Source organism: Asterias amurensis, chromosome 16, assembly GCF_032118995.1.
Source record: "Asterias amurensis chromosome 16, ASM3211899v1".
Lineage (NCBI taxonomy): Eukaryota > Metazoa > Echinodermata > Asteroidea > Forcipulatida > Asteriidae > Asterias > Asterias amurensis.
Genome location: NC_092663.1, coordinates 12,278,423 through 12,293,017, shown reverse-complemented (window position 1 = coordinate 12,293,017; position 14,595 = coordinate 12,278,423). Strand labels below are relative to the sequence as shown.

The following is a 14,595-nucleotide window of genomic DNA, read 5'->3' as shown; positions in this document are numbered from 1 at the left end:
AAAAAAACTTAGAACTTATCTCTTTCCTTAATAATAGATGTATTTGTTTCTTGGAAGTTTTAATTTTATCCTTTTCCTTATTTATGCGCTTTGATCATGTTTTGGAAAAGCGCAATATAAATACCTTTTATTATTATTTTATACCTCTAAAAAAGACCTTATTGCTTGTTTACCTTTTATCCACTCCACAAAGTTTCATTTAGTAAAAACACTGCAATTACCATCCCTTTCAAAGGCTAACAGGAGATGCAAAAGCCAATTCTTACCACAAGTGAGAAAGGGAACAAAACAAACTTGGAGTTTATCAACTTAATTTTGTCAACTACCTATAAGTATGCCATAGTCTGTCAGTATCCCCCAATAATTTAAACACACAATTGTTACAACTTTCCATCACCTTTTACAAAACGTGAGTTGCTTTGGGGCTGCAATGGCTAAAACCAAACTAACCAACTACAGCAACCCCCAAAAAACAAAGCTAATCAACATAATAATTATCAAAATAGAATTTCTGATGAATTTACAACAAATGGACATTTAAAAAAAGGCACAAAATATATTATTTTTGATGAAACTTTGTATGGCTTTATGACTATACATTTCCCTTATCTACAATACTGTCTTATATACAATACAGCCCTATCTATAATATGCTGTTACAGCATACAAATATGGTTGCCAGGCAAAGAGGCTGTGGGAAGTTGGTGATATCCAATGGAAACATGCTAAAAATTTGGAATATGTTACATCAAATGTGACAAGGTTTCATCTCAAGAACCCTCAAACGTCCATCAAGTTGTATGAACTATTAGAACATTATGCAGGTTTTAAGATTGCAGTTCTTCAAACCTAACTGTCTCAACCGAAAACCAACATCATGTTGTTGGTGTTTTTTTTCTTCTTTTGGACTGAAGTTGTTACTATAGTAAACTAAACATGCTTTACATGGGAACAACCCTAGCACCATAACCAGAGTGCAACATTTTGGAGTGTTTAGTTACTGTATGGTGTTGGACTGAGGACTGCAATAGTAAACTGATCATGCTCTACATGGGATCAGGCTTACCACCATAATCAGAGTGCAACATTTTGGAGTGTTGGGTTACTGTATGGTCTTGAACTGAGGACTGCAATAGTAAACTGATCATGCTTTACATGAGATAAGGCAAACCATCATAATTACAGTCCAACAGTTTTGCTGTTGTGTTTACCATAATTTTGTTTTGAGTGCGGAAGGTTGTTAATTTTGCAGTAAATCTTTCAAGGGAGTTGAGGTTTAGTATAAAATATAATAAAGCATTTCAACTCATTACTGGAGCCCCTCATTTATATTTTTGAATGAGGGTTTTAAGAAAACAGACTCCTCCAGAAATCAATGCAGTACCATTACTCCAAGTATCGTCAATTAGCATCAAGTATATTAATTGTGGGTTTTACCCATATACACTGTACACCGATGTGTGTTAGCACTGTATATACTCAGTACTTTCCCAAGCCCTGTGAAAAAAATCACAGGCATATAACTCTGGTGTTTTTCACAGAGCTCCGGAAAGTACCGAGTATACAGTGCTAACACACATATGGGCAAAACCAAAAACATAATATTCTTTATCCCGATGCAAATTTCCATTTTTTATAGCACCTAGTATATTACCATTTCCATCAGCCTTAAGCCTAGCAAAAAACGTTATTCTGTAAAAACAGAATAGGTTCTACATCTCAGATGTGATGAATTTCATCAGAACTGGGTAAAAAGTATTAGCATGACAATCTTTTATATTATGATACAAAATGTGCAAGAGACTTGGATATATAAGGCCACACTTTTAGTTACATTTTAATTTTTATTATACTTTCCTTATAATGTGAAAACATTTAACAATCATCCAACTCCAAATATACACATATTTACACACAAAAAGCCCCTCAACGCCCCACTCCCCCCCCCCCCCCCAATGGCGTAACCAAAGCAAAGGGTAAGCTAACTTCCTAGGGGTTCTTGCAGATGAGTGCAAAATGTTCTTTAGGGTCTATCACATACACTTTTGCATATGCACATTTTTTAGCAACAGTTAGCACAACAGTTTGCTTTCCGGTAAACAGCTTTTGAAGGACTGGTCCAACAAATAGTAAAAACAAAGTTCAAATTTTCCAGAAGACGATCAGAGCATAACCAACCAAAACTGATCAAAACATTGAGTTGAAACCTACAGTTCTTTTCAGAACCACGCCAACTCAATAAGAGATAATCATTACATTTTGTTACTGCAAACCTAACTATATTTTAACTTCCTAAATTGATAAATGTGGCCTACTGAAACATTGGTGTATGTTGTCTTTTCAGTACAAGAAGTAATTTCCCCGCAGTTTCTAGGATGAGCCCAGTGCCAATTCGACTACACATGATTCATTGATTGGCTGAAACCTTTCAAGATGTTGTGTTAAAGGAACATGTTGCCGTGGATCGGACGAGTTGGTCTATAAAAAGCATTTGTAACCATTTGTTATGGAATGCATATGGGTAGAAAGATGTTGTAAAAGTAGAACACAATGATTTACAATATGCCTCGAAATTGCGTGGTTTTCTTTTTACCTCGTCGACTAACACGGTCGGCCATTTATGGGAGTCAAGTTTTTGACTCCCATAAATGGCCGATCGTGTTATTTCGCAAAGTAAAAGGAAAACCACGCAATTTCAAGGCAAACTTGTGTCGATCATTTTATTCTACTTTTACAACATCTTTCTACCCATATGCATTTTATAACAAACGGTTACAATCGCATTTTTATAGACCAACTCGTCCGATCCAAGGCAAGGTGTTCTCCTTTAAACAGACCAATGTTAGAATCACAGTGCTCTGGTCGACAGGTGGCATTTGCAAGTACTAAATGTGTGCTAATCTAGATACAGTTGGCCTGCTTATAAAGTACATCATCAGCAAGGCCTGTAGCTCAGCATTTTGACTAGACAAGAAACATTATTTTACAAGACCTGAATCATAATGAGAAAAACCTTGTTTGGAACGCTTCATGCAGAAAAGTTTCATGCAGATTCATGGTCAACATTCGTACATATTTTTTCTTTTTAAAGATAAAACAGAGTGATCACGAGGTATAATTTTTAATTGACAAACAAAAGACCGCCAGGCGTCTTCAGTCATGAGTTTACCTTGAGTGAACATCTTTGGTCTTAAAGGAACACGTTGCCTTGGATCGGACGAGTTGGTCTTTGAAAAGCATTTGTAACTGTTTCTTATAAAATGCACATGGGTAGAAAGATGTTGTAAAAGTAGAATACAATGATCCACACAAACATGCCTCGAAATTGCACGGTTTTCCTTTTACCTCGTCGACTAACACGGGCGGCCATTTATGGGAGTCAAATTTTTGACCCCCATAAATGGCCGACCGTGTAAGTTCGCGCTGTAAAAGGAAAACCACGCAATTTCGAGACAAACTTGTGTGGATAATTGTATTCTACTTTTAAAACATCTATCCAACCATATGCATTTTATAAAAAACGGTTACAAACGCTCAGTTATCGACCAACTCGTCCGATTCAAGGCAACGTGTTCCTTTAATGTTTATTTTGAGGTACTTATCATGTAAAACAAAAAGAGGTACATGTCCACAGTCCTGATTATCTTGTGAAAGACTCAGAGTAGGTTTTCCAGATGATGGCAATTTAAATACGAGGGGTCCTGCCTTCATGTGGCTGCCTTTATCACCATTTAATAGAATGCAAAATTGATTTTTTTTTCCTCTAACACTCCCTTGCCTTCATATTTCGCTAAAGTGTCACTGGTTTCCCCCTGCGCTTTACACATGCTAGCATGGAAAAGGCAACTGGGACCAGTTAAGAAACCATGGTCGTGAGGTTGGTCGACCACAGTACGGTAGTAAAGTAAACCAAAGGTCGACCAGCCCAGGGTTCGAGTAAAAACGGTCAACCTTTAGTTAACCGTGGTGCACACTGAAACTTGCTCATTTGAGCAGGTTTCTCAGGGCAATGGTCAGAAGCAACATGGAACCCCACCCACATGGATTATGCATGTGATAAGTATGTCTCGCAAGAACCACCGTGAAGCAAAATGCAATAATGCAAAAAGCAAAATGTAATCATGGCTAAGCGGCACGATTAACCAATAAGTTGAAAAACAGTAGTCGTGACTTGACTAAGCAATCAATAGTCGTGACTATGACACTTAGTAGGCCCACACTGAGCAGTACATCACCATAGAGTGTAAAGCTCCCACTTGTCGGACGCCCTCTAGAGGCCGTGCACGAAGTAGATAGAGGTGACATCTCTCTATCGGTAGCAGTGAAGATGACATTTGCCTCGAGTTTCCTTTATATTGGATCATTATACAGGTGCCATAGTTCAACAGCTGACACAGTGCTCATGTAACCATGGCAAAGCTCCCAATCCAGACATCTTGTTAGCTCATCCAACTCCCTGAATAAAATAAAAATAGACAAATGAGTAATAGTCACTAGAAGGTAGTGCTCCACCAACCGGCCATCGATTTCATCAAACTCTTCCTAACTTAGGATTAATCTTTCGACTTAGGACGGGTTCAGTTCCGTATCCAAATACGTAGGACGAATTTAACCCATCCTAAGTTAGGACGGGTTACTCGTCCTAACTCGAGTTAGGATTAATTCGTAGCATTTCGTGAAATCAGCCGCAGTCTCCTTATGGGTGATTCCCATGCTTACATCTTCACAGACTGTAAAGGGGGTAACTCTGTAGGAGTAGGTAGGTGGCGGGTGTCCCATCGATGGCCCAATCAAGTACACACGTTTAAAAATTCAAGAGCTAGAAATTTATTTCAAAGTTGTAGAGATTTACTGTTATCTACACTCTATGTAAACTGTAATATCCTCGTGATGTTCAGTTTTCCTTTTTTAAATTAATGATAATAATAATAACAACAACAAGTTCTTATATAGCACATTTCACAACAACCGCTTTACAATAGTGCCCAGGTCATTGTACCAATAACATTCCTTTATACTTTCTCAGCTCCCTGGGGAGTGTACAACCTGGGCAACCGTAGCACTCCAAAATCTTTTTCATACACAATACCAACCTCTACCCTCGCAGGTACCTGTTTATACCCCTGTATGAAGAGAAGCAATCAATTGAAACAAATCAATAAGTAAAATGGAGTTTTTTGGTGATTTACCTTGACTTGCTTTGAGGTGGTGTTGCTAGTAATCGTAAATGTTGAGACTGCAACCAAGTATCCATTTCAGTAAGCGAGTTGATACTTGATGGTTCGGGGCCGTAAAGCATCATTCCAGTTCTGAGAAGGATAGAAATAAATAAAATGTTTCTAAAAAAGACTCAAAGATATGCAAGGCCTGTATGCTTCTCATTTGAAAGGGCAAGGGCACCAAGGCATTTTCTCCTTGGTAAAAGGCACCCTATGAGGAAATTGTAAATTTCTTGTGGAGCTTTGCAAGGGCACCGAGGCAATGACCAGGGGGCATGGAGGCAATCGCCTCTGTTGCCTCCGTGAAGTAAGGCCTGACATGTGGTGTGTCATGGCCGAGCGGTTAAAGCCAGTGGACACTATTGGTAATTGTCAAAGACTAGCCTTCACAGTTGGTGTATCTCAACATATGCATAAAATAACTAACCTGTGAAAATTTGAGCTCGATCGTCATCGAACTTGCGAGATAACAATGAAAGAAAAAACACCCTTGTCACACAAAGTTCTGTGCGTTTAGATGGTTGATTTCGAGACCTCAAGTTCTAAACCTGAGGTCTCGAAATCAAATTCCTGGAAAATTACTTCTTTCTCGAAAACTATGGCACTTCAGAGGGAGCTGTTTCTCACAAGGTTTTATACCATCAACCTCTCCCCATTACTCGTCACCAAGAAAGGTTTTATGCTAATAATTATTTTGAGTAATTACCCAAAGTGTCCAATGCCTTTAAGAGCACTTAAGCGCTGCTGGTGTTTCTGATCAACAGAGTCCGAGTATGAGTCTGATACTTGTGTTCTCAAGAAAGACAATTAATCATTCCTTTGTTCTTCTAACCCCATTTACGCTGCTGTTCCTGAGCTCACTTGATGTCAAATTAAAGGGGTTTGATACCTTTTGTATATCAAAGTTTTTGGCCAAAACATGAATCCCTACTCACTGTGAATAAAGATCAGTTATATGTTATATAATTTACCTATAGAAGTTTCAGCTTCGTTTTCGTCAAGTTTTTGAGGAAAATAAAAGTGTAAATCAGATAATGTTTTCGTAAGAGTCGCGTAAATACATTGTTCATGTTAAAATAATTGTCGCCTCACTGAGACAAAATTTATTTTCATGAAAAACTGAAAAACCGAAGCACCTCGGCAAGTAATGTTTTAAGGGAAGCTTTCTACCATCATTATTTTCAAACCGAGTAAGTTTAATGTAAATCTGTGGAGGTTTGTGTTTTGTGTCATACAAAGAGTACCCAAAGGAAGACACTTAAAACCATAATTTATCATCCTTCGGATGCTTGGTGGCACGGTTGGATTGTGCGTAAAGCGCTCGCCTCTCACCAAGGTGACCCAGGTTCGATTCCTGGCCAGTGCCATACATGTATGTGAGTTGAGTTGTGTGTTGGTTCTCTGCTGTGCCACGAGGGTTTTCCAGACTATCCGGTTTTCCTCCCTCGGGAAAAATAAAACACTTTCGATCTTGGCTGTCATAATGGGTTGATGTGGCTGGCAGCTGAAGGTGCCCTTGCATGCCTGCTTCTCGAACACGTTGTAGCCGCGTCCTTCGCAATTCAGCTCTAGCTGCGAGCAAGGATGACTAGCCCCCCAAATTATTATTATTATTACATTGTATATAGATTAAATTGTTTCCTGTACCTTAGTATGGCCTCCCTCAGAGTAGGTCTATTTGCAGGGTTATCCTTCAGCATACGTCCAAACAATGCCTTCCCCTCCTTAGACAGAAACCCTGGCACCTCCAGAGAGATTGTAGGTAGACACTTTGCGATCATCCCAGGTGATGGAGGAGACTGTTCTCCGTCTGGCAACCTATTAAAAAGGCAACACAACATGGCCGCCGTGCTGTAGAGGTCTGAACTCTCATAGACATCTAGAAGTGTTAGCTGTAAAAAAGACAAGAGAGAATAAGACAATCTTAATAGACCCCTTGCATAACGCGAAACGCTAGGTCATGCGCACATTTTGACTTGGTCATTGCTTGGTGCCCTTGAAATGCTCCAGTAGAAATTTACAACTTCCTCATAGGGTGCCCTTTACCAAGGAGAATGCCTCGATGCCCTTGCCCTTTCAAAAAAGAAGCATACATGCCTGAGACCTTTTACTCATTTGAGAATTTTATTCAGCCAATCCACATTTCTTTTTAACTGTTCTTTTGTCTTTACTCCCTCTTTGTTTTTACCGCTCTTTTGTTTACATGTTCAACATGAAGGAACAACTTTTGCAGCTCCTTATTTCAACATTTTACTCACATCTTTCTGCCATGACTTTGGCGGTCCGTTGACTGAATATTGAAGCAACTCCGGGGACCAGGCCAGCGGGTTACCAGCACCAATCTGACTCTTCTCCACAAACGGAATCCCTTGTCCTTCATCATTCCGCAATCTCCTCGCATATCCAAACTCCCCCAGGACGAGTCTTAAGTTCCAGTCCACAACAATGGCCCTTGAGTTAATATCCCTGTGGGCTATTCCATTAATTTGAAGGTATGAGAGAGCTTCGAGTAACTGCAGCAGCAGTCGCAGCACAAACAATTCACTTGGAGATCGTATGGATCCATGTGTCAATGTTCTGTCTGCTCGATAGTTCGATACCAAATGAGACAACGTCGTACAGTAGTCCGGAAACACAACCATTGCAGTTTTTTCTGCCAACTGACTGTAGAGGGTGCCGTCCAAGAACTTAGAGACATCGGAGAAGTTATTCAGTTCTGAAGTCTGGATTTCGAAGTTGTGGTACATCCTCGTGATGTTCAAGTGAGGGTTGTCACTAAGAGATTGTAGAATGTTGAATTCAGTTCCTAGGGAATCTCCAGGACACTTGTGTCCTGATGGTTTGGGAGACCTTCTGTGGTTCATCAAGACCTACAAGATTACAACAAGTAAAAAAAGAACATATTAAAAGCACTGGACACTATCGAAAATTACCCCAAAACATTCTAAGCATGAAAACTTATTTGGTAATGAGCAAAAGCGTTTAAAAAAAACATTGTGAGAAACGGCTCCCTTTGAAGTAACGTATTTTTTTAGAAGAGGTAATTTCTCACTCAAAATATTAAAAGAATTCAGGCCTGAATCCTTTTTTGTGCTACGAGGGTGTTTTTCTCACATTGAATTGAATTTAATTTTTAATGTGCACGGTCCCCGCTACTTATTGACAAGAACATTCTGTCCCCTTAACAAAGGTACATGTAATTCCTATTGCTTGTTGATGAAATGGTTTGGGGGCCAATACTCAATGCTGCATTATAAACAACTAACCTTTATGACGTATGTTTGCTTTTTATGAAGAATCCGAACGCAAATTTGAGAGATCAGTCCATCCTCGGACTGCTTCAACTCTCTGTCCACCGGCCTACCCTCAATGATCTGATAGTCCTTATTCAACAACCACTCTTTCCCTTTCTCATCCAATGAAAACACATCGTTCCTTTCGTTCAGGCTTAGCCGTAGTTCATAGAGTCTCTGATTGGTCGAGGCCTTTAGAGTTTGAAACACAGTCTTGTCATCTTGAAGATGAGAAAAAACTTGATGTAGCATGGTGCCTTGACACAGGTACGGCTTCTCCATGAAGGAGCAGATGCTTTTAGTCAGAGAGCCTTCCGGACTCTGATCTTTATGACTCGAGGTCCCCACTGATGTCAACAGAGACGACACATCTGTGGATGAGCCAATCGAGGACCTTTTCCGATTCACCAACGGCGACTCTTTCAACAGAAAGAGTTCATTTGACAACTGGCGCCCTCTCGTGTCAGAGTTCCTTCTTTCTGTCACGACCATATCCTGAGTCGGGCTGCTGCTACCCTCTCGAAGCTTCGCTTCTAACGCCTCTTTTTGAGACGTCAACAGAGCTACCTTGAGTTGGAGACCATCGATAGCCCCAAGGAACTGATCACGCTCTGTCTCATCCTGCTTGCGATGAAAGTCAATCTCATCCGACATTATATTGATCTCTTTGGTTGGGTCGGAGAAGTCCGCAATATTTGGCCGTCCGCCAAGAAATGCTGGTGTCGGGTCAGAGAAAGGTCGGTGGTGATGGTGGAAGGTTTCCCTGGATGTTGTATCGGATAGCTGGTTCAAAGCCATGGGAATTTGTCTGGTACCAGGTCTGTACAAAAAAATAACATTGATTTTTCAATCAAGGTATTTAAAATGGAAAGATTTTAATAACTGTATGACGCGTTTGATGCATGGTTGTCAAAAATTAACTTATGGTAAAACAAATAATATAACAAATTTAAAGTGATAAACCACGAGAGCTGACAGATTAAAGGCACTGTACACGTTTGGTAATCGTCAAAGACCAGTGTTCTCACTTGGTGTATCCCCCATCATAAGCATAAAATAACAAAACTGTGACAATTTGGGCCCAATCGGTCATCGAAGCTGCGAGAAAATGATGAAAGAAAACACACCCTTGTTGGATGAATTTGTGTGCTTTCAGATAGGAATAAAGTCTTTTATTATTATAGTGAGAAATTACCTCTTTCTCAAAAACTACGTTACTTCAGAGGGAGTCGTTTCCCACAATGTTTTAAACTATCAACAGCTCTCCAATGTTCGTTACCAAGTCAGTTTTTCATTTAATATTTTTTTTAGTATTTACCAAACGTGTACCTTCCCTTAAAAAGTAAAACTTTTTTGGGTTGAACTTACTAGAGCTCTACCAAATCTGGAGGTCGAAGATTCAAGTCTTACTCAAATTATTTTTTCTGTGCACATTTCATCAAAGAAGGCGGCAAATGTCAGGGGTCTTTTGTGGTCTTACCTCTCCCTCAACTCCACTTCCCGTTTCTCAAGAGATGATGCGAGGAGGTTGTGTCTCAGGCTTGTCTTCTTGTCTGTTCTAAGTAGTGCATCATCACTGTCACTTGCTCGTAAATACTGCTTTGGCATCAGGACTTCCCGATTTGCTGTTGTGAGAGGGAACGATGAGGCTCGTTGAGCTTTTGTTGATACACACAGCGTAAAAGAGCAGACAGAGAGAGATAGAATGCACATGCAATGTTAAATTGGTTAGGCTAAAACTAACACCCGTTTCAGACGGACCCTCAAGCGAGTCGCGCCGAACCAAATTCTGAATTAAGTACATGAAAAGTTTCCTGTCTGAAACAGTTGGGAGCGACTGGACGCGCAAGAAGTCGAGAGATTGACTGTTGCAGTCGTTTGGAACAACTCTGGAGCACCTTGGTTTCAGACATCGATCTTATCCTGCGCCGATCCAATGTAAAATGTTATGTTAAGTTTGCCTTTCTGAAACCCAAATTTCATGTCTGAAACAGTTGGGAGCAACTGGACGCGCAACAAGTCGAGAGATCGAATGTTGCAGTCGTTCGGAATGACTCTGGAGCACCTTGATTTCAGACATTGATCTTGTCATGCGCCGATCCAATGTAAAAGGTTATGTTAAGTTCGCCGGTCTGAAACCCAAATTTATTTGGGTCGACCTAGAGTCGCTTATAATCTATTTGGTTCGGCGCAACTCTGTCGCACATTAACTACAAACAAAACCTCCATAAAATGAGAGGATAACTAACTACAACAAAAAGTAAAAGGAATTATCTCAGCAAAATATTTATCATAATAACCCCGGGGACACAGGGACGGCCGCACAGCCCAGAAAGACAACTAGTCAAGAATGTCCAAACGAGCTGGAGCAGCCAACCAAGAGTGTCAAGATCATTACATTTCAGAAATTGGTTATGAAATAAAACTGGTCAGTTCAGAAGAAAGTAAAGGAAAACAGAGTCATAACTTAAGCCCCTTTCAAACTACAGGCCTTGAATTTCATCTTTTAACATGTTGAAAGGGCAAGGCCATTATTATTTTGCAAAGGGCACTTTCAATCGAAAATCTTAAGTCAATTGAAAACTTTGGAAGTGCACCAAGGCCAAGACCAGGGGCACTGTAGGCCATGGCCTCCGTGGTCTGCGTGTAATTCCAGGTCTAAAAGGTGTCGTGGCCGAGCGGTTAAGAGCGCCGAATTCAAGCTCTGCTGATTCTGTTCAGCAGTGTGTGGGTTCGAATCCCACTTGTGTCCCTGAGCAAGACACTTAACTATTATTGCTTCTCTCCACCCAGGGGTAAATGGGGACCTGTGAGGGCAGAGATGGTTCTTGTGATTGATTTAGCCGGGTAGTGCATGTGTTGCACGAGGCTGTACACTCCCCAGGGAGCTGAGATGGTTTAAGGAGTGAATTAAGGCCCAGTGACCAGGGGTAATAATTTGAAGTGCTTTGAGACACCCGTTCAACAGTGAAAAAGCACTATATAAACTCAAAATATTAATATTATAAAACTAAACAAATTTCCTGGGACAATTCTAGGAGAAATAGGTTAACCTGTTCAAACTTTCCTGGGCAATATAAACCCTGCTTCGGAGTGAGGTGAAGCAAGTTATTGCATACGAGTGTTAATTTTACCCCAGGAAAACTGCATCAAATGTCATGGAGTTGTTGTGGGGGGTCAAAGCCCCCCAAACTGTCATGGGGTTTTACTCCCTGGGGTTTTGACTCTTTGGTGTGAACAGAGCTATAATAAAGTTGATTGTGGAGTACTCCAAATGCATTACCTGCAGCATAATTTATTTGTCAGGTCAAAATACTTTGCTTGTATTAAAATGCAAAAAAAAAAATAATAAAAAATAAAACAAACAGAAAAGGCCTAATATCATGGCTCAGATTAGTGTTAGCTAAACAAAAGAAAGTTATTGGACACACCGAATGCCTTTTTAGTTTGAGGTGGCTTGGGTTAAAGCATAGACTAACTTTATAAAATAAACTGACACAGTGGTCACTATCAACCTATGGGTTAGAATAAAAATCAGTTAGCGCAACCTTTTAAAAATAAAAAAAAAGACAACAAAAAGAAGTTGGGAAGTGAAGGTAATACATTTGATAGGGTTTGCGGTAACACCATTAATGGAGTGGTAATGGGGGGTCTAAATGAGTTGGGGTGGTTCTGAAAAGAACCATTGGTTTCAACTCAACGTTTCAACCAGTATGCTCTGATCGTCTTGGTGCTGAAAATAACTGTTGGTTTCAACTTGACACTTCGAGCGGTACGCTCTGATCGTCTTCTCCATCAGAGCATTCTGACCAAAACGTTGAGTTGAAACAAACATTTTTTTTTCGGAACCACCCCCACTCATATAGAGAAAACCTTACTATATCGTATTTCCACCATGCAAAGTTTCAAATCCAACTGAATACATACCAGTTTTCTTCTCTGTGAGTATCTTGGTAATGTCCTTATGCTGTGCCCCTTGAGCTTCCTGTTGAGATGTCTTCCCATTATTGTTGAGAATGGTCTGGTCTGCCCCGTGAGTCAGGAGGATGATGCAAGCGTCACTGTGCCCGCGGAAAGAGGCAAGATGAAGCGGTGTGTCACCGTTGTTGTTTTGTGCACTTATGTTGGCACCACTAAGATAGCGTAAATAGGATTGAAAATGTAGAAAATGTTTATGAGATAGTGCCATCAGCCCCGATAATAATAATAATAATATAAAACAAATTATTTATACTACGGCAATTCCAGGCAAAGCTGTTCAAAGGCGCATGACAATGAACGATAAAAATATTAAACCATCTAGGAAGTAAACAATAAAAAATAAAAACACACAGTGTTAAAAATGCAGAGAACCATAACAATTTGAAAAATAGAAAACCAAAATTAAAGGCTCAAAAGTGAGGGAATGCAATACAGATCAAAGGCGCAATGAACAATAAAAAGTAAACCATTAAAATCACATGACACATTAGAACTAAAAATACATAGAGGAATACCAAAAGCAACGAAGCAGCAATAAAATATACAAGTTTACATGTACCAGTATGCTTTTGTTTTTTAAAAGGCAAGGGCACCAAGGCACTTCTCCTTGTTAAGGGCACCCTACGAGGAAAGGTTTTATTTCTACTGGAGCATTTCAAGGGCACCAAGGCAATGACCAAGGGGCATGGAAACAATCGCCTTTGTTGCCCACATGAAGTATCAGGCCTGCGATATCAGGGCTGCTAAGGCATTAAAAGCAGCTAAATGTGCTTAACAGTAAAAGGTTATCAGCCAAAATACCATATTACATGTGCTGTATGTAACTGGTATTCTGCTGAATGCTGCTTAGCAGAGAGGTTTTAAGCATTTTTGTTTTGCCACAACCCAAGGCAAAGTTTGATGGGCGAAAAGGATCTGAAAATTATCTTGGTGAGAAAAAACAACAACAGGATGCTTACTTTTCAGCAACCACTTGTTTTTTTTACTTGGTAGAGTGTATGGTAATAGTTGATCATAATGGTACCGAATAAAAGGTCAGGAGACAAATAAAGCATTGATGTTTGCAATTTTTTTGTCCACAGGAAATGTGAAGGAGGGAATTATTTGATATTCTGCCAACGTTTTTCTTATTAATGGTTTAAGTTTTATATCTTGGACTGTCGCCAGAGCTGTTCTTATTTTGTTGATCTTACCATCACCGGTGGAAATATAAAAGAGGAAATTATTTGATATTTTGATATCCGGTAGGCCCATCATTTTGCAAACCGACGCGGTTGGCCATTTTTTGGAGTAAAAAAATGACTCCACAAGTTAGAGTGCCGTGTTAGTTCATGACATTAAAGGAAAACCAGGCATTTTCTAGGCATATTTGTGTGACCATTATAATTATTCTATCTTTCTAACCACACGTATTTCATAGCAAACGGTTACAAACGCGTTTGCTCAGACAAACTCGTCCGATCCAAGGCAACTTGTCCCTTTAATATGAGAAAGAAGAATAAAAGTAGCTGTGCCCTACTGCAATTTGATGGCCTGTCCATGATTGTTCAAGAATGTACCTATTCAGTTTACAGACATGAAAATCCCTTCAAAGCACTTTAGTTTGGAAGCCAAATTTAGAACTCCACATTTTAATACTGGGTTCTATATAGTGCTTTTATCACACCCATATGGGCCTATCAAACTGCTTGTTTTATGTTTTGGTATTAATGCAGTTCAAAAATCCCTTTATAGCACCCAAGTTTGGAAGCAAAAATTTAGAACTCACACGTTCTAATACTAGATTCTTACATAGTGCTTTATCACACCCATAGGGGCGTATCAAAACACTTGTTTTATGTTTTTGTATGTATGCAGTTTAAAGACATAAAACTCCCTTTATGGTACTTTAGTTTAGAACTCAAACTTTCTAATACTTGGTTCTTACATAGTGCTATCGCACCCATAGGAGCGTATCAAAGTATTTGTTTTATGTTTTTGTATGTATGCAGTTTAAAGACATACAAATCCCATATGGCACCCAAGTTTGGAAGCTAAATTTAGAATTCACAAATACTAATACTGGATTCTTACATAGTGCTTTATCACACCCATAGGGTGTA

General features: G+C 39.6%; 1 protein-coding gene across 6 annotated transcripts in view; it reads right to left on the bottom strand.

Moving 5' to 3' along the window:
- Positions 1 to 4,284: 4,284 nt before the first annotated feature.
- The window catches only part of LOC139949203 (uncharacterized), a 38,849-nt gene continuing 28,538 nt past the window's right edge, over positions 4,285 to 14,595 (bottom strand). For 5 of the 6 annotated variants that reach the window (XM_071947594.1, XM_071947595.1, XM_071947596.1 and 2 more), the window contains 7 exons: positions 12,440 to 12,645; positions 9,993 to 10,170; positions 8,486 to 9,332; positions 7,478 to 8,089; positions 6,867 to 7,111; positions 5,190 to 5,309; positions 4,285 to 4,456 (listed from right to left, as the gene is read on the bottom strand). In XM_071947594.1, coding sequence (XP_071803695.1) covers positions 4,351 to 4,456; positions 5,190 to 5,309; positions 6,867 to 7,111; positions 7,478 to 8,089; positions 8,486 to 9,332; positions 9,993 to 10,170; positions 12,440 to 12,645 — 2,314 coding nt within the window. In that variant the 3' untranslated portion in view covers positions 4,285 to 4,350. The remainder of the gene's footprint in view (positions 4,457 to 5,189; positions 5,310 to 6,866; positions 7,112 to 7,477; positions 8,090 to 8,485; positions 9,333 to 9,992; positions 10,171 to 12,439; positions 12,646 to 14,595) is intronic. The other variant, XM_071947599.1, reaches the window with a different exon arrangement.